Source organism: Mesoplodon bidens (genome assembly GCF_964165515.1).
Source record: "Mesoplodon bidens genome assembly, chromosome: 2".
Taxonomy (NCBI): domain Eukaryota; kingdom Metazoa; phylum Chordata; class Mammalia; order Artiodactyla; family Ziphiidae; genus Mesoplodon; species Mesoplodon bidens.
Genome location: NC_138177.1, coordinates 44465935 through 44492877, shown reverse-complemented (window position 1 = coordinate 44492877; position 26943 = coordinate 44465935). Strand labels below are relative to the sequence as shown.

The 26943-nt window shown below is 38.3% G+C and overlaps 1 protein-coding gene across 1 annotated transcript in view; it reads left to right on the top strand.

The window, feature by feature from the left end:
- Nucleotides 1-366: 366 nt before the first annotated feature.
- KCNK2 (potassium two pore domain channel subfamily K member 2) overlaps nucleotides 367-26943 on the top strand; it is a gene marked incomplete at its 5' end in the record, with an annotated part of 165423 nt that continues 138846 nt past the window's right edge. Inside the window, 2 exons of the mRNA XM_081226181.1 lie at nucleotides 367-415; nucleotides 3334-3644. Coding sequence (XP_081082307.1) covers nucleotides 367-415; nucleotides 3334-3644 — 360 coding nt within the window. The remainder of the gene's footprint in view (nucleotides 416-3333; nucleotides 3645-26943) is intronic.

Genomic DNA, 26943 nt, shown 5'->3' with positions numbered 1-26943 from the left:
AGCGCTCTCCTGGTGACCCGGGCCCGGCCGCAGGCGCGCGCGGGGGCGGCGGCGCCCCAGCCCAACTTGGCCTCGGCCTCGCCCTGTGCCCGGACCGCCGGTGTCCCCTCCTTCCCGCGATTCCGTTTCTTCTCACGCTCCCCCCACCCTCCCTCCCGCGTCCAGCCCCGCTCTCCCCACCTTGTAAAACAAAGCCGGGGAAAATGCCTGCCCATGCAGCTCGGAGCGCGCAGCCCGTCTCTGAATAAGAAGTGAGTACAATGGCGTGTTTGTAAAAGCTTCAAGTCCGTCTTTAAAAAAAAAAAAAAAAAAAACCAAAAAAACAAAACAAAAAAACCAAAAAACATTGTGAATGCTGCATGCCTCATGCTTCCCAGCGCCTCGCGGGAGAGACCCGGCCATAGAGCAGGAGAAGGTGAGACCCCCAGGTACCCCCTTCCCCACCTCCCGCCGCGGGCTTTCAGCCCCAGCCAGTCCGGGGAGGGCTGCAAAAGCCCCGCCGGCAGCAAGCGGACGTTTTCCACCTTCGTTTCCCGTCCAAGGTGTTGGGTCATAATCTGGGGTTGGAGGCAAATCTATCCCCGGATCCTCTCCTGGCTGCTTCTCCCCACTCTCCCGCTGGTGCCTGGGGGTTTTGCATCTGCCTTGGGTATGGGTTTGGGACACTTGGGGGAGTTTCCGAAGGAGGAGGAGGGTCAGCTCTTGGGAGTAGCCGACGGACAGGACGCATGTTGACCCTGCTCACACTTGTTGCCCGTTGCGTGGTGGTATAGGCAGTGGTGCTGAAAAAAGCTCATTTCTCCTGGTATTGAGTCGTCAGTTGTGGCCGGGAACGAAGAAGACATACCTGGGTGAGGATGGGAGACCAGGATTAAGAGGACGCTGTGAGGTGCTGGGGGCAGAGAAGGGAGGTAGTGATGGTGCCGGGAGAGTGTGTGGAAGGGGTGAATCTTTGATTCCTTGTTCTAAGGAGCGTCTCTTCATGATCATACATCAAACGACGTGGAGATGGAAACCCAGAGGGTTCCCCATATTAGACCGAGGGGAAAGGCTGTTGTTTTTTATTTTGGTATTTCACTAGTTTCTGCCCATTCTGCCTGCCAAATGTGCATTATATATATTTTTGCTAATTAAAAAATAAGGCAATAGCTTACAAGAATTAAAATCCATCAGGAAATGTATTAGCTTAGTAGCACACAGACACAATCTTAAAAAATAAAATCTGTCCCCTTTCCCCCAAAGCATGTTATATCAATAATACCTTAGTTTAGCACTGCAATCTAGGAGTAGGATTTGGGAGCATCAGGGTAAACAGTCTTTTGGTGTTTTCCAGTTCCGCAGACCAGAAACCAGTGATGTGAAAAATCAGAAATATGAGAGCTCAGAGAACGCTTGGAAAGCTTCCTTCAGAGAGATAATATGGAGCTTCTATGTGATTTTCTGTTATTTTTATTCCAAAGATGGCTTAATTTTAGATTATGACCTTTATTTTTCACTGAGACTCACTAAGCAGCTTGCAGGTGGGGTGGAGTGGCTAGACAGCAGATGACAGTGATTTTAGCTGTTACCAACATTTCTGTTAACATGTTTCAAAAAATTAAAACATTAAACACTTATCAGGTGCTAATTTTGGGTGAAGTTGCCTTTATGAATATCACGTGTTAAAGGCGTCTGCTAGTTTGTGGCTTTATTTGGAGCAGCTGACTGTATCAGGAGGAAAATGTGTACATACCTGTTATAGCAGGTTGAACCATTGGAAACTGCTGAAATGAGCTGTAGGTATGTGGAGTCTCCGCTTGGAGCCAGGGGTTCAGTTAAGTCATCAGAGCTCCAACTTCTCCTCAAAGTCAGAACCATTCAGGGTTTTGCTGATTGAGGAGCCCTCTGTTATCTGTCATCATTATACAACACTGCTTACTTAGGTCTGGTGCTTCACATAGCTTTGCTTGCAAAACTTCTTTCCGATGGGCAACAGATGATTTATTTTATGAACTCCAGCTGTGGTAGGCCTACATTTAACTCACAGTGGTAGTCAAGAGGGCAGGGTATGTAGCCAGGTGAAAATTGACACTTCTTATTTACAAGTAATTTCAGGTTCCTGTAGGGTATTTGGGTGCAATTTCATAGATTATTTCTTATATACTTACTTAAAAGTGTCTTTTAGATTAGGTTATCATTTTATTAAATCTGTATTATATACACTAAAGTAATTTTACTTATCTCTAACAATTATGGATGTTAAATTGATTATTATGGTTGAGTTGATTTGTTTTTTTAAATCTCCCATCTTTCAGCCATTCTATTACCCCTTTTGGTTCAGTGTTGCCTTTCCAATTCTGTAGTAGATGGCTTATTTTCCCCTTAGCAAGTGGAAGTCTAGTATCTCTTGAATTTTCTAAAAGGAAATCCATTAATGATAGTTTTGAACAGCTGAGATGAATAATAAATGGATTTAGAGTCACCTCAGAATATATGGGAATTTGTAAGAGAACACATAAATCCACTCTAATGGAACAATTAGCTCTGTACAGAGCATGTAGGGTCTCAGGTGTGAGACAATGTTTTTAATTTTTTTTCTTGATAATATACACTGTTGAAATGGAAGGAACTTGTCATCTCTTGGCTGCACCTATGATTGTGTGCCAGAATGGGTAGCAATACTTTTGTTTTTTTTTAAAGATGTCCGAGATTGAATAACAAAATACAGAGAATGATTAATCATGAGCCCACTTTGGAGGACAGCAAAAAGAAATGATTGAGATACTGAATGGTTTATTTGCCATCATGTTTTACCAGATAATTACTAACGTTCTACTTCGAGCAACAATGTTTGGATCGCATTCACTTACAATACAATTCCTTTATTATAATGAATTTTTAAATAAAAATAGATGACGTTCTTTACACTGATTGCTTGTGGTATAGAGTGTTAAGTTCTTGAGAACAGGAATAATCCATTAGCCTTCTTTATGAGCACTCAAATATCTAGCTTAGTACCATCAACTCTTAGGAGTTCTGTAAATGTGTTGACTAGCATGTTGGACAGATATAAATTTTGAAATTAATTAAGAAGTCCTCAGGCATTCTTTTTTTTTTTTTTTAAGGTTCTTAGTCCGCTTCCTGTTTTGTTCCTCCCATCTGAAGCCCCAATAGCAGCAGAGAGCTAAGACCCAGCCTCTTTTCCTTGAACCCTTATATACTTCTGGTTTAGGCTCTGGAGCTTCCACCAGGAGAGTAAGCAGAGTTCAGTCCACCTTTGCTGACCCCTGAAAGAAGCCGAGCCATCCCCCTCTAACCTCCTTCAACCTAACCTCCATTCTCTCTTGTTGTCAGTGGCGGCCCCTGACTTGCTGGATCCTAAATCTGCCGCTCAGAACTCTAAACCGAGGCTCTCGTTCTCCACGAAACCCACCGTGCTTGCTTCCCGGGTGGAGACTGACACGACCATTAATGTTATGAAATGGAAGACGGTCTCCACGATTTTCCTGGTGGTCGTCCTCTATCTGATCATCGGAGCCACAGTGTTCAAAGCGTTGGAGCAGCCTCACGAGATTTCCCAGAGGACCACCATTGTGATCCAGAAGCAGACGTTCATTTCCCAGCACTCCTGTGTCAATTCGACTGAGCTGGACGAACTCATCCAGGTAACTGGCACCCAGGAGTTGTTATTCCGTTTCCTCTGTGGGCAAAGACAAGTAAGAATAAGAGGCAATAACTCAGTACTAGGCCCCCCGATGTGCCTGTGGGGTCCTCTCCCACTTTTCTCCTTAGCGTAGACCTCTTGGCCCCAGTTTCTTTTTCTCTTTATTGCACTCCCTCCCTCTTTTCTTACTTCTGCCATCTTTTCTTCTCCTTTATTTCTCCCGCTCCCTGCTGCTTCTCATCCTCTTCTGCTCTTGTGTTTCTCTATTTCCGTCCTGTTGTCACCCTGCTTTCTTTTCCTTTGCCTTGTCTTAGAACTGCCAGTGGACAGTTCTGTGAACACAGGGTTACCTTGTTGGAGGCCCTCAGGGTTAGAGGACCACTGCCGACTGAGCAACTTTGCTGTGGCAAATGAGGGGAAAATATAAGGCAGAAAAAGTGCAGTAATCATGGCAGTGGCTATCATAAGATAGAAAAGATGAGTTTGTGGTGGATACATCTCATGGCTAACAAGCCATAGCTCACTTCTTTAATCTAGCTAAAGTATAACTCTGATAACTGCCTTTTTTAGGTGTCTGGGGAGAAGTGATTAATCATTGCTTCTCTAAACCCCAACTGAAAGCAATTTACTAGTAACACAGAAAAATGGAGTCCCAACTGAAAGCAATTTACTAGTAACACAGAAAAATGGAGTTTCTGAATAAAAACTAATTTAGTTTTAATTTAATAATACTGTTCTCTCTAATAGTAGAACAGTATCCTTATGGAAAAACATTAAAAAAAATTTAATCCCAAAATGATTTAAAATTTTCAGTTAGGCTCCTTGGAGATGGCTATATTTTTGTTGTAGATTTCTTTTGTTTAAAACAAATTATTGGTCCAACCAAGAATCTTCGTCAAGAAGAAAGCCCTAGAATTTTCTTTCAAGGAGCAATCTGACTGATGAAAACATTTTAATTGTACATATATTCATTTTCCTATAGAGCCTATTTTTCTTACCAGACTTATGTCAAATGGGATTGAAAATCATCTGTGCGTCATCAACTGAGCAGTTTCTTCCTCATCTTATGTTTGGTTTTACATCATTTGAGTGAGTTGTAATAATCGATTGAGGGAAGAAATTATTATTGATTTTTATCCAGTTTCTTGTTCTACGACTTTCCTCTTTTATCCCCTCTTGCCATGGATCCCCAAATGCTACCTCTGTCCTCCATAGCCCTCTCTGTAGAATACACATGCAAGTTCTAGTTCAAGTCTTACTGAAAGCTGTCAAAGCTAGTATTCTCTGATCCTCATTTAGCTCCTACCACATTCAGACACTTCTGCATCCCACCTGTTTGACTTAAATTTTGGAAAGGTTCTTCAGATAATTAGATACTGAATTCCCTACTATTTGTAGATGATGGTGCCATTTTCAGTACTGACAGTGAACCTGCCAAATATTATCAGTCCAGCCACCCCATTGTCTGTTCCTGCATAAGATCACTTCCACTTCACTCGTGATTTGTGCCATCATCCTTAGAGGTACTAAAAAACTTTAAAGAATCCCCACTTCCCTTGGGTTTTAGAAGAAGAGCTCTATGTTATTTTGGTGGAGGGAACATTGAGTCGTGGTAAAAGCCTAAACTGTGGGATCGGATAGGACATTTTAAATTCCATTTGAGTACTTTCCTAGAGGTGTCATCTTGAACAAGTAATTTTCCTCTCTACGCTTTAGGTCTGTGTAGAGTGAGGGAAGAATACCTATCAAGTAAGGTTGCTGTAAGGAGTAAAGAGATAATCCGTGCAAGGCATTTAGGTGCTCAAGATGTGTTAGGTTTATTTGCTGTTGTTATTTTTCCTTCTCTGCTTATCTCTTAATTGGGTGGAAGCATCTGATTCAGGTAATTGCATACTTACCTTCTCAAGTGAGGTTGTTTGTCTTGGGCAGGAAAAAAATGCTACATTGTTTTTGGAATGAACACAAACAGAGCTCAATATATGACCTAATTATTTTTCTTTTTGCTCTACACAGACAATTCATTTTAGCTTTATTAATATTCATTGCCGATTGAGTATCTTTGCTTCTTAAAAAATCTTAAGGATTTTGGTGCTTATTGAGTGTTTTTAAAGGCAGAGGTTTGCCTGTTATTTATTGTCATATCACTCACCTTTATAACCCTATGGTTTTAATAAATTATTTTTTTCTCTTTGAACATAGTTTCTTCTTGTAAAAGAAATCTTTATAATGGCATGGCTCCAAGGATCAAGATCAGTGTCTAAATAGGGAGGAAAGCAAATGAGCCAGGAATCATATATTAGAATTACATTTCATTTGTATGGTTCTCATAAATTTCCAAGTGTTTTTCCCGTGTTTATTTTCCCTTTTAATCCTCCCTTAAAACCTCATGAGCGGGTATATTAGGCAGAAATATTGCAGCATTAAGGATTAGGAGGCTAAGAAACCGAATGATTTACCCCAGATAGTATCTTTAGGATGAGAGTTCAGATCTTCAGAATCTTGGTCTGGCTTTATTCCTAGGAGTCTCCACTCTTCCAGGGCTTTCAGTGCTGAGGGGAAAACAGTTGGAGGAGTTAGAAGTTCAGCCCTCCTGTTGGTGGAGAAGGAATTCTGGATTCCTTTTGTGAATAGTGGGCAAAGAGGAGGAAGTGGGTAGTCAGGCAGTTAAGGCCAACGTCAGGTACAGTTAACCTAATCTGGCCTCCAGTTATTAATTACACCTCTGGGTGGGTGATGGTCACCTCATTCCATGCTGTGGTTGTATCACAGTGTAGCCTAGGCTTGGGGGCAGGGTGGGCGGGGTGGGGGTGGGAGATTGGGAAATGGAGCATTAAGGCACATGAGAGCAACTTCCTTTTCTGCTATCGAGTCCCATCGTGTGTGTTCCATCTAAGTGCTGTTTGTTTTTTTAAAATATTTATTTGGTTGCACCGGTCTTGGTTGCGGCACGCGGGATCTTTGTTGCGGCATGTGGGCTCTTAGTTGCGGCACACGGGATCTAGTTCCCTGACCAGGGATTGAACCCGGGCCCCCTGCTTTGGGAGCATGGAGTCTTAACCACTGGACCGCCAGGGAAGTCCCTAAGTGCTGTCTTTGACAAAGACCCTCTAAGGCAAGATTGAGGTGGTGGCAGAGATATCAAGACAAAGAGATCTTTTCTGGGGTGAAATATTTTGAAAACTTTGACTTTTCAACTTCCATTACGTTTGTTAGTGTGATGCTGGTATAGAAAAATACATGGAAACATTTTTAAGTTTCAAGAGTCATGAATACCATTAACAGTAGCCAAATTTTAATGAGCACTTACTATGTGCGAGACACTACTTTAACCCTTTCCATGTGTTAGCTCCTTTAATTCTCTTAAACAACCCTATGAGGTATGTGCCTTATTATCTATATTTAACTTAGGTGGAAACTGAGTCAGAGGGAGCTAATTTTCCAAGAGCTAATTTTCTAAAAGGTAGAGTGCACTGTTATTCAAAGCTAAATGGACAGACTCCAGAGCTTATTATTTTAGCTCCTATATTTACTGCCTCTAAAAAAAATTTAATAAACATTAAAGTTTGCTGTCAAGTTCCCTATTATTCTGTATATTAGAGTGTAATGAATATCAAATTATAGTCCTCTGTACATCGTGATTTACATTATATAACATATCTCTCTCTCCATATATATGGAGAGTATATAACCTGGATTTTAATATTCTTTTTGGACAACACTTCCTGGTTTTATCCTGTTTGAATGTCATAAACCAGTAGAGGCATGGTTATATTAGATATACCTGGTTTTAATCTAGTTATTTCCATGTTTGCTGAGTCAATTCTGAGATTAAAAAATGGGGCAAAAATCTGTGATCTATACATTGATTAAAAAAACATCTTATGGGAGATTTGACTTTTGTTTTATCGTTTGAGCTCTATGCCCCTGTGAGGCAGGTGGGGAAGGTATTCTATCCACTTTTTGGGTGAAGAAACTGACATATTTCACAAGGTCATGTGGTGGCCTCAGGTCTAGATCTTTGGAGTCTTCCAGTTGAGGGGATTATATTCTCTTCACTGTTCCCTCTTCTCAATTTTTTTTCTTACTGCTTCATTCAGTGACATTTATTGAGCACTTCCAGTGTGTTGACCTTTGTGCTGGGTATTGAGCCAAGTAAACTGATGGGGGAAAACATGGCTTCTCTTAATGTACTGTCTCCTTCAGAGTCAATGGAGGAGACTGCTATAAACTTAGTTATAATAGAACTACTTGCAGATTGGAGCTGGGCTACTGAGGAAGAAATTAACCACCCAGTGAGAGTTGGGAAGACACAGAAGAAGAGGTGAAAGGGAAACTGGATTTTAAGTGTGGAATCAGTGCTCTCTGGAGGAAAAATTGGAATCAGTAGATGTTCTAGGCAGGGGGCATGGCGTAACTGAATTGTCTGGGTGTGAGGGGCAGTGGCATGAGCAAGTCTAACAGAGTAGAGCAAGGCCTCTTATTCCACAGGAAGGAGGAGGGCTTCACCCTAGGCCTATTCCCCTCCAGCTAGAGTAGATGCGCCATTGAGGGCATTGGTTGTATACCAGGGGGTACTTGGAGCTACATGCCTTCCTAGAATGCCAACGAACTAGACTTAAAAAAAAAAAAAGAGGGAAAAACATTGTTTTATACTAATTGTATAAGCATGTATTCATTCATAGATATTTATTGAATTCTTGTTGGATTCCCTGTGCGTTGTCGCAGGCACTGAAATACAGTAGAGAATAAAACACATGAAAATTCTTGCCCTTGGCGAGCTTGCATTTTACTGGGGGAAGGTAGTATGTTAGTGGTAAGTCTCAGGAGAAAAAAATAAAGTAGTGAAGTGGGGTGGGAAACGTTGGATGGTCTTGGTGATTAATTTTAGATAAGGTCACTGACAAGGTGACTATTAAATGAAGGGCGTGAGGGAATTAGCCAAGGGGCAGTCTGGGGAATAATGCTCAGCAGAGGGCCCAGCATATCCCAAAGATGAGAGCATTCCTGGCCTGCAGAGGAACAGCAAGGATGCTGGGAGGGCGTGGTAGAAGATTATGTCAGGCAGGTAATGAGGGCCAAGTCCTGTAGGGCCTTGTAAGTGAGAATCAGGAGTTTGGCTTTTTAGTACAGATGAGTGTTCTATTCTGGCTTATGTTTCACCAGGATCACTCTGGCTGCTGAGTTCAGAATAGACTGCAGGAGGCCACGGGCAGAAACAGAGGGAGCAGTTATGAGGCTGTTGTAATAATCCTGGTGATGGATAAGGGGAGCTTGAAGTAAGGTTGTTGTAGAGAAAGTTGTGAGATATGGTCAGATTCTGGATATATCTTGGAAGGAGAGCCAATGAGACTTATGACGGACAGGATGGGCAGGGCAAAGGTGAGGAGTCAAAGATAACCCCAACATTTTTGTCCTAAGAAACTAAAAGAATACAGTTCCCATTTTTCTGAGATGAGGAGTGCAGGGGGACATGGATTGGGGGTGATGTCAGGAGCTTAGTTTGGGGCACTAATCGTGTCCATTAGACGGGCTTCGATTATTGAAGAAGATTCACAGGACCCCACATAACAGTGCTTACAGATCTATAGTATAATGTAGGAACATGGTGCAGTACAACAACAGCACCCAAATGAGGATCTGCACCACAGGCAAGGGTTGTATCGCAGCATGGGGTCTGGCGGGGCCAGGAGCCAGCTGGACTTGTCCTCCCTCTGTAAGGCCATGCATGCCAGGCCATACTCCTCTCTTGGATCAAGAACCACCAGTGTGTGCACAGAACATTGCGGGCCAGGGAGACCAAAATGGCGTCTTGGTTGGAGTGTCTGATCCCTCGCTGGTGACATAGGCATTTTCTTGCTATATAACCAGCCTCAGTGGCAGAGCTTTCCAGGAGTCTCTCTGAGACCAGGTGCAAATCATCCATCACAATGTTATCCATAAATAACGCTGACAAGCTGATGCTAACCTCCCTGAAGCCCCTCAGGTCATGGTTATAAAACAATACTCCTGATCAGAGTGTCTCATGCCTTTACTAAGGGACAGTGTTGTGTGGGTACTTTAGCCCAACGGCTCAGGCCAATTCCAGGCCAGCACAGTCAAGTTAAATTTGAGATGCCTGTGAGGACATCCAAGGGTAGAAGTTGAGTAGGATGCTGGAAATGTGAGTTTGGTCTTTGGGGGAGGGGTCAAGCTAAAGATATACTTTTTTTTTTTGAAATTTAAAAAATTTATTTATTTATTTATTTATTTATGGCTGTGTCATGTCTTTGCTTCTGTGCAAGGGGCTTTCCCTAGTTGCGGAGAGCAGGGGCCACTCTTCATAGGGATGTGCGGGCTTCTCACTGTCACGGCCTCTCTTGTTGTGGAGCATAGGCTCCAGATGCACAGGCTCAGTAGTTGTGGTGCACGGGCCCAGTCGCTCTGCGGCATGTGGGATCTTCCCAGACCAGGGCTCGAACCCATGTCCCCTGCATTGGCAGGCAGACTCCCAACCACTGCGCCACCAGGGAAGCCCAAGATATACTTTGGAAAGTCATCATTATACAGAAAGCATTTAAAGTCAAGATGTTGGATGAAATCACCTGGAGAATGAGTGCAGGTTGAGATGAGCAGAGATTCTAGTATGACCCCAGAAGCACTTCAACATGTAGAGGTTGCTGAGGAACAGATCCAAAGTCTGCGTGAATGACTGATTTACAACCTAAGATTTCAAGGATGTCCCTCTTGTTTTAGCAAGCTGTATCACTCTATGCCCCCAGACATCTTAAGGTTTCTTTTTTCTTTGCCTGTAGGAACCCTTTAAAAGAAACATTTAAAAAAGTATGTCTCTAGGCATGGGAGCCACTGAAAGTGTTTGAATAGGGGAGCCCAATTATGTTTTGGATTATGGCTCTCTTAATGGCAAATGGGATGGTTTAGCATATGAAAAGCGTGCTTAGAACTGGTTGTATATGGTGGTGAGGGATACTATCAGATTCTGTATACAATGGTTCGGTGGCTGTTATTCTAGTTTGTACAAGCATCGAGGTATATTAAATATTTGGCTTCACTTTTGGAAAGCGTATGTTCATCTTTGGTCATTTTATTTATGGACACAAAATCATGTTGTCCAGAAAGCATCTAAAAGGGCTGTCTTATCAGTGATTTTACTTTTCCTGTTCAATATTTTGGATGAATTTAGACTTTAGGAACCCGATTCTAACAATAAAATTGCCTGAAAAATATTTAAACATCCCATAAATACTTTACGTCCTTTGGGTTAATCTCTGGAAAAAGCATTTTTAGATGGCGTAATGTGTAAACTTCTAGTAGCTTGGATTATTTTAGCAGATTATCTAGGAGTCACTTAAAGGAATGGGCTTCAAAGGTGAGGATTTCTCAAGAGTGCTGTTTTCATAGTTAGAAGAGGGAGTTAGGTATCAAGGGTGATACAGAAGTCTTAAAGAAAACCTTGTCAGTTTCCAGTTTTCCTGGGACTCTCCCATTTGCTACTTTCTTAGTAGGATAACTTATGTTTGCCTCCCATCCCAGCCCCTATTTTCATGCAATCTTGACTTTCAGAGTGAAAGGATGAAAAGGGAAACACTTTTTCCATGTGTAAGTACATCCAGTAAAAATTGAGATAGTTTCATTCACTGTTTTCTAATTATACTTAGGTTTTTATTATAAAACATAAAAGTAGTTGTCAGAAAATGATTTTATCTCCAAAGGATATATGAAACTTAACTAGTTAATATTGGTAAAAAAAAATAATAAAGTGCTATATGAATATTATATATCAATAAAATATCACCCAAACTGATATGATTAAAAAGGAATATTATTTTAAAATAATGGCTAGGACACTATTTATAGCTGGAATGGTTATTACAGAGTGAGCAAAATTATTCTGCATATACATTGTAATACATTTAAAAATATTTTTTGGCTGACAATTTCTTTGGTCTAAACTTAAAACATGACTTAAATGTAAAGCTCAGTGTGAAGTTTGACTAGTATAGATCTGTCCATAGCAATTATGATGGTGGCTCTAAAATTCTTAGAGTTGTACATTCCATATTTTCATTTTATCATATATTTGAATACCATTTTGCATGTTAAGGTATATTATATTATTTAATTCACACATCCCCTGACATATGTATATTAATTCACATTTGCAAAGTGAGGAAACTGAGGCACAGACAGATAGGTGCCTTGCAGTTCAGAAAGAGACAAAATGGTACCTTGATTAGATTCTTCCTTGTGACTCCATCTCCAGGGCCTTTTGTTTAGATACTTACACAGGAATGTGTGTACCACAATGTCTAGTGATAGTAAATACCCAATAAATATTTAGTTCAAGGCTATATCTCTTTAGAAAGTACTTATATATGTATTCTATTTTGTTTGGTCAGGAAACAGAGAGTTTATTCTTCAGCATCCCCCTTCTGTAGATAAGGGAACTGAGGCACAGAATGTTTAACCCCAGGTCACTCAGCCTTTTTTGGCTTGAGATGCTGAAAGTGGCGCAACGAGCATTAGAGTTGCAGAGCTGTCATCCAGGTGACTCTATAGCTCGTTTCCATTGTTCCAAAAGGCTTTTTTAGGAGTGACATTATTTTGTTGTATTTTCTCCCTGGGATCCCCTTTTATCTAACCCCACAAACTAAATCAGATTTCTGACTTGTGCACCTAGGGTACACTTTCTTCATTTTAAGTTGCTGGTGCATCTGGCACATCCGTGCTGTACCAGCATGCTGGTACATCCATGCTGTAGAAGCAAAAATCAGCAGCTGAAGATGCAGCAGGTCTGTCAATGTGAAGGCAAAATATATACTTGTGGAGAATGAGAGTACAATTATAAGGCCACAGTGAGCAACTAAAATATTATGCAGAAACGTGTGTGGTTGGGCATTAGTCATGCTGAAGCCTGAGCAGTTGAGGAAAGCCTGAGCAGGTGAGGTCAGGGAAGGTGATTTAAAGCTGGAGGATTCTTACCTGAATGGAAGAGGTGGACAGGAGTGGAAAGAGGAAGAGCAGAAGGAAATAGTTATAAGAACACACTAAATTAACATTCTATCTATAGGATTATAGCACTTTTACTCCTTTCTTGGTTTCTAACATTCACAAAGTATTAATAGTATCTTGTACAAAATCCAGGTGATACCAGAAGGTATCAAGAAGAAAGTAACATCTGAAATCCTTCCCTCCAGTGTTGGCCAAGACCTCTCTTTAGGCATTATACACAAATGGAATAGACTGAAGGGTGTGTGTGTGTGTGTGTTGGTGTATACACACACATATACGTATGTCCCATGTGTGTACAGAATTGTTCACACATGGGATCACATATACATGCCATTTTGCCATCTCCATTTTTTGCTCACCATTGTGTAGGGTATGATTCAGGAATATTCCAAGTCTTCATGTTAGCTATTGTCTGAAGGGTTTTGACATAGAGGACCTGACACAGAGTACTAGCACTCCCCACATCCCTTGTGGTGGGGGATTTAGATTCCCTTATGGTCCTTTGGTTGAAAAGGTTCATTCTCTTAATAAGTGATGAATAGAGGAAACCGAAGTATTGACTGAAGAGTTTAAGTATGGAGTATTGAAGAGTATAGAAGAATAGAACCTGTGGCACTGCAAAAGAGGAGAAGTACTCATCTACTTGTAGATCTTGTAGTAGTTGAACTGCTACATCCTGAAATGTTTTCATTTCAGGAAATAAATGATGGTTCCTTTCAGTTGTGCTATTGGGATCCTCCTATTTTGTTATTTATTAAGTATTCACATAGGTTAGGTAATATCCTTTTCAGTAAGGGAATGAGATGATGTTTTCTAACTTTTTCAGCTATTTCCCTGCCTTTCATTTTTATGAACATTTGAATATCTTGGCTGAATCAAGAATAGTAGTTCATCTCGCTTAGTATTTCTTACTCTTAACTATCTAAGGAACATATAAAAACAGTGCCTCACTTCCCTTTATAAAGCCAGCTTTAAAAAGGACAACTTTACCCAGTGCCTCATGACATTATGAAAAATCTGTCATGGATCTAATATTCATAAGCTTAATTTATCTAAACTGTTCGAATATAACCACATTTCACCTTGTACCTTCTCTTGAGATAAGCGTCTTACATTCTACTCAATAAAGTTTTTCTTTTCATTTGCTCTTTTATAAAATTACATCCTTTAAGTTTTGAGCCATTTGCTTAGCGAATTTAGCAAACAAAGTCATGAAATTCCCGTCTGCGGAGAGGGACACTGTCTTTTTTATCTTCATCCCCTACCACATGTAGAATTCATTCTTCCTGAACTCTGTATGCCTTTGTAATCCGTGATATTGTGTGTCTTGGGTCTTTGCCTTTCTGGTAGTCTTGTTTTTTCATCTCTTCCTTAGCACTTACAGTGTCTTCATGATTATTTTACCCATCCTTTTTTGAACTACTTTCTGCTCAGTTAACATTTTGAGAAGTGTCAATTAGAGCTGTGGGCAGTATTCCAGAAGAGGAGGAATCATAATGTAGCACAAGAGTGGCTTTCTGTTTTAATTCTTTCCTTGTCCTTTTTCCCCCTGTTTTATTTCTATTACACTCTGATGATGCCTAGTGTTTTGTATGTTGTTGTTGTTGAATGATGTCCTCAGGCAAAGAATTGCAGTGACTTGAGGCTTCTTCTAGGTTACTGAAAACACTATTTGAAGAGGGTAGCCTGGGTTATTTTCTCCCAAATCCATTAGTTTTCACTTGACAAAGATGAGCCTCAGTTCTCATTTGTGTGTCTCTTTACCCAGGCATGTGAGATTTTAAAAATTTAATTGAACATCAGGCATTTCACAGATCATGGTAGTATTTCCACACTTTGATATTTCCCTTTTTAGTGTAAAATTAAAACTGCAGAACAGATACTTAGATTTACATTTATCCCTTCAAATATATGTTTATTATACCTACATTTTTTAAACTATTAAAACCTTTTCTTTTAGACCTGTAACCAAACATACCCATTTTTTTTTATCTTCCCATTTTTACAAAGAACATTTTTTCTCAGTCTTTGGTACATACTTTTCTTTTTATGACTGCTTACATTTTGCTAATTAATTTTTCTCTATGTCCTTACGTGCTCCCTTATAATAGCTTTTGGATTGGCGAAGCCTACTTTCTCTGCGCAGTAGTGCTTTATTTTTACCCTGTGATTAGTCAACTTGCATATGTGTTCAGAAATATTCTTTACGTGCTTTCACTCTGTTTTGCTTTTAGTTTTTCTCAGAAAACTCCAGTTTATTTAGAACTTACTGTTACGTATAAGTGAGAGAGCTCCAATTAGTCTGTAATTAGTCCTCGGTTTACAGTAATGTTAAGTGAAAGTGCCAATATTTGCAGACTGTTAAAAGTATGTATTTTTTCAGGGGTACCTAAGGAATCAAAATTTACCAGAGGCTTGTAGAAGTAAAATGCGTTCTCTAGTGATGTAGCATTTAAGGAAACTTTGGGAAATAAGTAAAGCAATGAATGAGTACTGTGAAAAGGGAGAAGAATCTCAGTAGATTCTCACCGTTACATGGCCACGTGGGTTGCAGTGATGCATATTTCAGGAAAAAGAATCTTTAATTCTTAAATTTTCCATTTTTAGGGTCCCAAAATAGTTTCTTGGCTGTTGTAAAGTCCCTCTTCTACAGTTATGCATCTCTTCTTATTTTGCTAAAGCTCACTTAGAGGAGTATGGGGAGTCATCAGAAACTCGTAATTGCTAAAACAGGACATGTTCCTTTTGGGCAAATGAAAAGTTCTCCTTTCCTATCACTGTTATTCATATACTATAGAGGGTGATTTGAAAACATTTGATTTAAGTGACAGGTACAATAAAATGAACTCCACTCTCCTTGGACATATGTGCGATCAGCACAAGAGTGAAACTAATGGTACCAGAGAAGCAGATTCTGAGATTTATGGGTGAAGAGACACTGGTTTGTGTCCATTTAGACGTTTTGGTGTTAACCCCGAGAGCAGAGGTACCTCACTTCTCCTCCGTATTTGAAGGGGAGTCCTTAGGGAGGTTTTGTGTTAACCCAAGTCACCACCCCATGGGTCTGTGGTGCTGTGTGTTTCCAACAGAGTGATAGTGTGGTCAGGATTCACTAACAGATTTCCAAGCAAGGCAAGCCCAAATGGACTAGAAAGGAGAAACATCCTTATTAGATGGATTTAGGATTCTTATCTTTTATTTTGCAGGGGAAGTAAAGGGAAGGTCTTATTTTCCTTAAAATAGACACAGGTGCATACAAATTATGTTCTTTAGTGGGCAGCATATTTTCACATAGCAGCATCTCAGATGATCGGGACCCAGGTGTTTGTTGAGCAAAGAAGAAGCTAGTGAATATGGCAGAGGTCTTCTTAGCTTTGACTTTAAAGCTTACTCTGGCACTTGTGCTTTTTCTAGTAAAGTAGAATTTACGATGTTAATTACCTACCAGTCTTTAAGGAAACTTAAATGTTGCTGGGTGCAGTTCTGAAGTTCCTGTTGCATGAGGGAGGGGTTAGTGAGGGTTTCTTTGAACACCTGTTTTTCTCTTGCTTCTCAGGAGGTAGGCAGGCTGCTGCTGTTTTCCATTTGTCCTAGTCCATGAACAAATCATCAAATGATTTATTCCCAGTTCTTATTAAATAAAATTTTATAAGACAAAATTACATTTTGGTAAGTCAAAGTAACTTATCACTCGTACAGGAAAACAAAATTGATTTGCAGCATAGTTTTGTGAATCTGAATTTTTTGGGGCATTTGGACACACACTGGACATCCTGAGTTCTCTTTCTGCATCCTCACTCAGAAACATTTTTGCATTCATCTATCACATTCAGGTAGCATATCAGATATTAGAGAGACCTGAGGTAAGACGGTGTAAAGACGTACTCATCTAAAGGAAGAGGTAGTTAAAATGCACATTCATTCATTTATTCATTCTGCATGTAATGTTTTTTAAGAGGTGTAGTTTTAAGCAAGGGGAGTCATCAACAAAGAACTATACTGACAGAGTCCTGCTCTCATGAAGCTTCTATCCTAGTGGGAAGTGACTAAAAATAAACTAAGAAGTAGCTGAACAAGATAATTTCAGGAAGTACAAATGTTCTGAAGACTAAAGAATGACCCAGTGAGATGGAATGATGGGAGCAGGGCTCCTCTAGAAGGGCTGTGTTTTCTCTGAGCTGGTGACCTTGGGATGAGGTTTGAATGAGGGAGTCAGTCATGTAGAGATCTTGGGAGGAAGCGTTTGAGGAGGAGTAGGCAGCAAATGCAAAGGTGGGAGCATTCTTGGTGTGTCCTAGGGCCTATGCAAACACCGGTGTGGTTGGCCCATCATTCATGAGTTGAGGGAAACAGGCCAAAGCATCATAGGTCTTCATTAGTGGTCTAGGTTTTACATGCAATGGAAATTGACAAATAGGAAGTTTAGAAAGAAACAAACATAATTATATCATAATTGTGCTAGGCAAATAAGGTGGTGACTTAGGGGGATTAGAAAGATTAGTTGGAGAAATTTTAATGAAAGTTGATTTTGTGAAGAATTTTAAATAAGGGGGACAAACAGGGTTTGGGCCCTTCAGGAACATGTGCTCAAGGGCGATGATCCTGGAAATGTGTGTGTCTTTTGGGGAAGATATAAGGGAGAGGGGAGATGGCTGAGTGTTCTGAAGCTGATACTAGATATTCAACTTAATGTGTCTAAGATTCATTGAAAAGAAGATCATTTTAATGAGCATAGATAATTGCTAGATGATTTGCACGGGCTCTGTGTGGCAGAAGCCCTTTATTTTATCAAAATACATTCTAGTATCCATTTTAGGATACAAGATGTACATTTTATTACCTTTAAAAATTATTTTTTTATTTAAAATCTTCCACAATAGTGATATTTCTAGGCATGTTACAGCTTACATGTTACCGTAAATAATTGTGTAATTAGTTTTTCCTTGATAAATAACAATTTCCTTTTTTTTCTCTCTGGTTAACAAGTTCCAAAGCTTCACAGCAGTGTTCATTTCTGGAAGATGTTTTATCAGACAATGACATTTGGCTCTTGATTTGAGCAGGCCTGAAAGATCTATTACATGAGGCTAGTTTTAAATAAGTTGTCTTAATTAAAATTGTAAATAATCTTATTTTATGATAATGATATCATTCCTGAGACATATTTTTCATGGACAACTATATGGTGCTGTTATGCAAAAATGATGCAAAACTGTTTTTTGATAGGACAAGACTTCCTGCTTTATTCTCTTTAGTCAGTACCTCATAGCCTTGTTTCTTGATCCATAGAGAACTTGTGTGTATGTTTGTGTGTTTGTGTCTGTGTTTTATCCTCTGTGATCCTTTCCTTATGCAGGATTAAATTGTTTCAGATAGCCTTCTTGTTAGGGACCTAATGAGATTCCTTTCTTGAGGAAAAGAAAAAAATAAGTTAATCTCATATATAAACTGAACTGGGATATGTGTCTTTGAGTCTCAAGGAAAATGCAAAGAGCAAGCAAAAGTGGTAACTATATCTGAAAGTCAGGGAATTTCTGAAAAGTGTCAGCAAAATTTTATCATAATGTATTTTGTATTAATTGCGTACAACATTTTAAGGAATAAACTAATTGAATTTGGAACTTGGAATCTACAGTGCCTAGTCAAACTCTGTCATTTTAGAGCTAAGAAAATAAACAGTTCAGTAATTTTTCTAAGAGCCTGCTACCAGTTAGTAAAAGAACACTATTGGATCCGTGAGTTCTAGCTCCCTATACTTTATCCCCCACCTCCCAATTTCTCCTTTTTCTTTCTCTTATAAATATAAGCATCTTTCCAAGATCAGAGCTGCATTCTAACATTTTTTTATTTTGTTGAAATAAGTAGTGCAGATATTTTGTTTTCTGCCCTCCAGAGCTGCAGTCTGTATACAGTCTGTATACCCATATAGATGACTCATTATTTTGCATATATCCATTGCTTGCTGCCTCTTATGGTGAATGAATGAATGGCTGGCTGGCTGGCTGGCTGGCTGGCTGGCTGGCTGGATGATTGAATGAAAAAAAATCTCAGAATTTTAGGATTAGGGAGAATCCTGAATCTTGAGAAAAATTAAAGTGAGTAGTGTCCTTTTGAAGGTTCTTGCCACCAAAATTGCCAGATAAAGTTATAAATAGATTTTTAAAAGGATTAATCCTTTTAATTAGGGGATGATAAATCAAAATGAACTAGGAAGGAGAAGTGAGACAACTTAGAATTTAAAAAAATTTTATCTGATAAATGAAAGAAAATTCCATGAATGTTTACATGTTAAGTGAATATTTATTGAATACCTATTATGTACCTGGTACTGTATGAGACTATGGTTTCTTTTTCTCTCAAAACTGTACTTTATAATACATATTATTTTATATCCTAATTGTCTCACTTCACAATATATTATGAATCTATATCTATATCTTTAACTATAGATTTATGAAATCCTTTTTAATGGCTTTATAGTATGCCATTTTATGGATATACCATAGTCTTTTAAGACAATTCTCCTATGTCAGGGACTTAACCTTTTATTATTATCTTTTTATTGCGGTAAAAAGTGCATAGCATGTCATGAAGAACCTAGGGGTAAAACGGGAATAAAGACACAGACCTACTTGAGAATGGACTTGAGGATATGGGGAGGGGGAAGGGTAAGCTGTGACAAAGCGAAAGAGAGGCATGGACATATATACACTACCAAACGTAAGGTAGATAGATAGTGGGAAGCAGCCGCAGAGCACAGGGAGATCAGCTCGGTGCTTTGTGACCGCCTGGAGGGGTGGGATGGGGAGGGTGGGAGGGAGGGAGATGCATGAGGGAAGGGATGTGGGAACAGATGTATATGTATGACTGATTCACTTTGTTATAAAGCAGAAACTAATAAAAAAAAAAGAAAGAATATTCCAATTTTCAAATGAACCAAAAAAAAAAAAAGTGCATAGCATGAGATCTACCCTGTTAACAAATTCTTAGGTGTTAAGTGCAGTATTGTTAACTGTAAGCACAATGTTGTACAGCACATCTCTTGAACTTTTGCATCTTGCGGGACTGAGGCTCTATATCCATTGAGAAAGCAACTGCACTTCCCTGCCCCCACCCAAACCCTGGTAACCACCATTCTACTTTCTGCTTCTGTTGAGTTTGACCACTTTAGATACCACATGTAAATGGAATCATGAAGTATTTGACCTTCTGTGACTAGCTTATTTCACTTAGCATAATGTCCTCAAGGTTTATTCAAGTTGTAGCATGTGAAAATGATGCCTTTTTTTTAAGGCTGAATAATATTTCATTGTATGCATATACTGCTTTTTTCTCTATCCATTCCTCCATTGATTGACATTTAGATTGTTTTCACCTCTTGACTAATGTGAACAATGCTGAAATGATCATAGAATGTAGATATTTCTTTGAGAATCTGTTTTTGATTCTTTTGGTTAAATATTCAGGGATGGAATAGCTGGGTCATAAGTTAGTTCTATCTTTAATTTTTGAGGACCATCATACTATTTCCTATAGTGGCTGCACCATTTTACATTCCCACCAAAGTGCCCAAGCGTTCAAATTTCTCCACATCATTGGCAACACTTGTTATGTTCTATTTTTTGTTGTTTTGTTTTGTTTTGTTTTTATAATGGCCATCCTAATGATGTGAGGTTATATCTCATTGTGGTTTTGATTTGCATTTCCATGATTAGTGATGGTGAGCATTATTCATGTACCTGTTGGGCATTTGTATATCATTTTTGAATAAATGTCTACTTAAGTCTTTTGCTCATTTAAAAAATATTAACTTTATTAATTTTTTTTGCTGTTGACTTCTAGGAGTTCCTTATGTATTTTGGATATTAACCCCTTATCAGATATATGGTTTTCCATTATTTTCTCCCATTCTGTAGGTTGCCTTTTCACTCTTGATTGTTTCCTTTGCTGTGCAGAAGATTTTAAGTTTGATGAAGTCCCACTTGTCTATTTTTGTTTTGTTGCCAGTGCTTTTGACAACATTTCCAAGAAATTGTCTATGTTTTCTTCTAACAGTTTTATAGTTTCAGATCTTATGTTTAAGTCTTTAATCCATTTCAAGTTGATTTTTGTGTATGATGTAAGATGAGGGTTCCCTTTCATTCTTTTGCATGTGGATGTCAGTTTTCCACATCATTTGTTGAAGAGACTGTATTTTCCCTGTTTGTGGTCTTGATACTCTTGTTGAAGATCATTTGATCATGTATGCATGGTTTTATTTCTGGGCTCTCTCTTCTCTTCCATTGTCTATATGTCTGTCTATGTGCCAATACCATACTGTTTTGATTAATGTAGCTTTGTAATATGTTTTGAAGTTAGGAAGTGTGAGACCTCCAGCTTTGTTCTTTCTCAAAATTGTTTTGGCTATGCGGGGTCCTTTGTAGTTGCATACGAATTTTTTTTTTTTTTTGGAGTATAATTGCTTTACAATGTTGTGTTAGTTTCTGCTGTACAGTGAAGTGAATCAGCTATATGTATACATATTTCCCCTCCGTCTTGAGCCTCCCTCCCACCCCTCCATCCCACCCCTGTAGGTCATCACAGAGCACCGAGCTGAGTTCCTAGTGCTATACAGCAGCTTCCCACTAGCTATCTGTTTTACACATGGTAGTGTATATATGTCAATGCTACTCTCTCACTTTGTCCCACCCTCCCCTTCCCCCATGGTGTCCACAAGTATGTTCTCTATGTCTGTGTCTCTTTTCCTGTCCTGCATATAGGTTCATCAGTACCATTTTTCTAGATTCCATATATATGCGTTAATATACGATATTTGTTTTTCTGACTTACTTCATTCTGTATGACAGACTCTGGGTTCATCCACATCACTACAAATGACCCAATTTTGTTCCTTTTCATGGCTGAGTAATATTCCATTGTATATATGCACCACACCTTCTTTATCTGTTCATCTGTCGATGGACATTTAGGTTGCTTCCATGTCCTGGCTATTGTAAATTGTGCTGCAGTGAACACTGGGGTACACGTATCATTTTTAATTATGTCTTTCTCAAGGTATACGTCCAGTAGTGGGATTGCTGGGTCATATGGTAGTTCTATTTTTAGTTTTTTAAGGAACCTCCATACTGTTCTCCAAAGTGGCTGTATCAATTTACATTCTCACCAACAGTGCAAGAGGGTTTCCTTTTGTCCACACCTCTCCAGCATTTATTGTTTGTAGATTTTTTGATGATGGCCATTCTGACCAGTGCGAGCTGATACCTCATTGTAGTTTTGATTTGCATTTCTCTAATAATTAGTGATGTTGAGCATCTTTTCATGTGTTGTTGGCCATCTGTATGTCTTCACTGGAGAAATGTCTATTTAGGTCTTCCGCCCATTTTTGGATTGGATTGTTTGTTTTTTTGATATTGAGCTGCATGAGCTGCTTGTATATTTTGGAGATTAATCCTTTGTCAGTTGCTTCGTTTGCAAATATTTTCTCCCATTCTGAGGGTTGTCTTTTTGGCTTATTTATGGTTTCCTTTGCTGTGCAAAAGCTTTCAAGTTTAATTAAGTCCCATTTATCTATTTTTGTTTTTATTTTCATTAGTCACCTTATCTTGGACAAAGGAGGCAAGAATATACACTGGGGAAATGACAGTCTCTTCAATAAGTGGTGCTGGGAAAACTGGACAGCTACACGTAAAAGAATGAAATTAGAACACTTCCTAACACCATACACAAAAATAAACTCCAAATGGATTAAAAACCTAAATGTAAGGCCAGACACTGTAAAACTTAGAAGAAAACATAGGCAGAACAGTCTTTGACATAAATCGCAGCAAGATCCTTTTTGACCCACCTCCTAGAGTAATAACATACGAATTTTAGAATTCTTTTTTATTTCTGCAAAGTATAACATTCAGAGTTCAATAGGGATTTCATTGACTCAGCAAATCATTTTGGGTAGTATAGACATTTCAATGATATTAAGTCTTCCAGTATATGAACACAGGACATGTTTCCATTTATTTCTGTTTTCTTTAATTTCTTTCAGCAAATTTTGTATTTTTCATTATACAAGTCATTCACCTCCTTGGTTAAGTTTATTTCTAAGTATTTATTCATTTTTGATGCTATTATAAATGAGAATGTTTTCTTAATTTTTTTGATTGTTCACTGTTAGTGTAGAAACACAACTGTTTCTTCTGTTGATTTTGTATTCTGCCACTTTGTTGTATTTGTTTATTAGTACTAACAGGTTTTTTGTGTGTGTAATCTTTAGGATTTTCTACATATAAGGTCATGTAATCTGGACAGAAATACTTTTACTTCTTTCTTTTCAATTTGGATGCCTTTATTTCTCTTTGTTGCTTAATTGCTTTATTTAGGACTTCCAGTACTATGTTGAATAGAAGTGGTGAGAGTGAGCATCCTTGCCTTGTTCCTGATCTTTGAGGAAAAACTTTTTTTTCATTGTTGAATATGATGCTAGCAGTGGGTTTTTCATATATGGCCTTTATTGAAGTAATAAAGTAATAAAAATACTTTATTGAAGTAATTTCCTTCTATTTCTAGTTTGCTGAAAACTTTTTGTCATGACAGGGTGTTGAATGTTTTCAAATGGTTTTTCTTTATCTATTGAGATGAATATATGATTTTTATTCTTTGTTCTCTTAATGTTATCATATTGATTAATTTTTGTTTATTGAATCGTCCTTGCATCCCAGGGATAAATCTCACTTGGTCATGTGTATGATCCATTTAATGTGCTATTAAATTCAGTTTGATAGTATTTTGTTGATGACTTTTGCATCTATATTCATCACAGATATGGGCGTATAATTTTCTTTTATTGTAGTATCTTTTTCTGGCTTTGGTATCAGGGTAATGCTGACTCTGTAAAATAAGTTTGGAAATGTCCTTTTCAATTTTTTTGAAGCGGTTGGGAAAGATTGGTGTTAATTCTTCTTTAAATGTTTGGTAGCATTCATCAGTGAATCCTCTGGGCCTGGGCTTTTCTTTGTTGGGAGGTTTTCAATTACTGATTCAATCTTCTTACTAGTTTAGGTATGTTTAATTTTCTGTTTTTTTCATGACTCAGTCTTTGTAGATTGTTTCTAGGAAGTTATTCATTTCTTCTAGGTTATCCAATTTGTTGGGAGTAATTGTTTATCATAGTCTCTTATAATCATTTTTGTTTCTGTGGCATTGGTTGTAACGTCTCCTCTTTCATTTCTGATTTTATTTATTTGAGGCTTCTTACTTTTTTTCTTAGTCAATTAGCTAAAGGTTTGTCAATTTTGTTTATCTTTTCAAAACACCGACTCTTATTTTTGCTGATTTTTTTCTGTTTTTCTATTCTCTATTTTGCTTATTTCTGCTCTGATCTTTATTATTTCTGTCCTTCTGCTAATGTCGAGCTTTGTTTTTTCTAGTTCCTTGAGGTATAAAGTTAGGTTCTTTATTTGAGAGCTTTCTTTTTTAATAAAGGTGTTTACCACTATTGACTTCCCTTTTAGTACTGCTTTTGCTGCATTCCATATGCTTTGTTATGTGTGTTTTCATTTTTATTTGGCTCAAGATATTTGCTGATTTCCCTTTTGATTCTTCCTTGAACCATTTGTTGTTCGGGAGTATGTTGTTTAATTTCCACAATTTGTGAATTTTCTAGTTTTTTTTTCTGCTACTGATCTCTAGTTTCATTACATTTTAGTTGGCAAAGATACTTGGTATGATTTCAGCCTTCTTAAATTTTGTTAAAACCTTTTTTGTGACCTAACATGTGATCTTTCCTGGAGAAGGTGCTTTGGGCACTTGAGAAAAATATGTATTCTGCTGCAATTGAGGGGCATGTCTGTTAGGGTTTTTGGTTTATAGTGTTGTTCATGTCCTCTGTTTCCTTATTGATCTTCTGTCTGGATGCTCAATCAGTTATTGAATGTGGGGCATTGAACTCTACTACTATAATTGTGGTTGCTGTTTATTTCTCCCTTTAGTTACGTTAGTGTTTGTTTCATGTATTTGGATGCTCTGATGTTAGATTCATACATACTTATAATTGTTATATCTTACTGGTGAATTAACCCTTTTATCATTATATAATACCCTTGTCTCTTGTTACAGTTTTTGACTTAAAGTCTATTTTTCTATATAAGTATGGCCACCCCTACTCTCTTTACCATTCACGTGAGAATATTTTTCTATTCTTTTATTTTTCAGTCTATGTATCACCTTAAATCTAAACTAGTTTCTTGTAGACAGCATATTGTTGAATCCCTTTTTTAAAAAAAAACAATTCAGCCACTCTACATCTTAGGTGAGAACTTACTGTTACTGTTTTGTTCATTGCTTTCTGTTTGTCTTGTAGCTTTTTGTCACTCTTTCCTCTTTGCTGTCTTTTTTTCTTTTTGGTGTTTTTTTTTGTGATATGTTTTGATTTCTTTCTCTTTTTCTTTTGTATATCTTCTATACATATTTTCTTTGTAGTTTCTTTGGGGCTTGTACAAAACATCTTATAGTTATAATAGTCTCTTTCAGGGTGATAACAACTTAACCTCAATTATGTACCAATACTCTTTTACTTCTTCTCACACACACATGCTTTATATATTGATGTCACAAATTATATCTTTTTTATTTTGTGTGCATTAACGTTTTTGTGGTTATAGTTATTTTTATACTCTTGTATTTTAACTTCTATATCAGAATTAAAATAAGTATGCACCACCTTCAAATATTCTATATTTGTTTATATATTTACCTTTAAGAGTGAAGTTTATACTTTTATGTGCTTTCTTGTTGCTCCCTAATGTCCTTTCATTTCAACGTGAAAGACTCCCTTAACATTTCTTGTAAGGCAGCCTGAGTGGTAATGAACTCCATTAATTTTTGTTTAATCTCGCAAAGTCTTTATTTATCTTTCATTTTTGAAGGACAGTTTTACCAGGTATAGTGTACCTGGGTGGCATTTTTTTTTTTTTTTTAGCACTTTGAATATATTTTTCTGCCCTGCAGGTTTTCTGCTGAGAAATCTACTAATAGTCTTATGTGTGGTCCCTTGTATGTGATAAGTTACTTTTCTCTTGCTGCTTTCAAAATTCTCCCTTTGTCTTTGACTTTTGAGAACTTTCACCCTATTGAGAATCTTTTGGGCTTCTTGAATCTGTATGTTTATTGTCTTCCCCAGAATTGGGATGTTCTTGGCCATTATTTATTCAGATAAGCTCTCTGCCTCTTTCTTTCTTCTACTTCTGGGTCTTTGGATGTATACTGGTCTGCTTGATGGTGGTCCCTAAATCCCTTAGGCTCTCTTTACTCTTTTTTTTTTTTTTTGCCACATTGCACAGCTTGCAGGATCTTAGTTCCCTGACCAGGGATTGAAGCCAGGCCCCAGCAGTGAAAGCACCCAGTAGTAACCACTGGGCCACCAGAGAATTCCCTCTCTTTACTCTTTTTCATTCTTTTTCTTTTTGTTCCTTTGACTGGATAATATCAAATCTCTTGTCTTTCTATTCCCTGATTCTTTTTTTCTGCTTGATTGGGTCTGGTGTTGAATGCTTCTAGAGAAATTTCCATTCGGTTATTGTATTCTTCAGCTCCAAAATTTCTGTTTGGTTCTTTTTTTATACTTTCTTTTTGTGTACATTCTCATTTTGTTCATGCATTGTTTCCCTGAGCTCACTGATCATCTTTATGATAGTTATTTCGTATTCCTTGAGGTAATTCATATACCTTTGTTTCTTTAGTGTTTGTTTCTGGGGATTTATGTTGTTCCGCTGATTGAGCCATGCTTCCCTGTTTCTTTGTGTGTGGTGTTACTTTGTGTTGTGATCTACACATTTGGAAAAACAGCCACCTCTCTCATTCTTTACAGACTGATTATGTACAGGAAAAGACTTTCACCAGTCTGCCCAGCATGAGGTTTGGTGGGCCTCTCAAACCTTTTCTGTGGTTACGTACTCTCTGGACTTGTGCATATAAATTTCCAATTAGATGGATTTGTCTGTTTGTAATCTCTTGCTACCTCTGGAGTCTAGTACTGCAGGTTTTCTAGAGCTATTGCAACCCTTCCAGGTCTCTTTTATTCTCAGTGGTCCTAATGTTTCTAGAATATGCTGCATCCCATCAGTGCTTTGAGTTGGATGGATGAGATAGAAACCAGTCCTTTGGGTAGCTAGTCCCAAAAAGCTGGACTGTCAGACACATGCTCTACTCTTTGCTGTCCCCTGAGGTAGAGAGCATTAAGCTGTAATAGACTCTGTCACCTGTATCATGCATCCTTTGGGGCAGAAGCAAGCTGCAAGCTG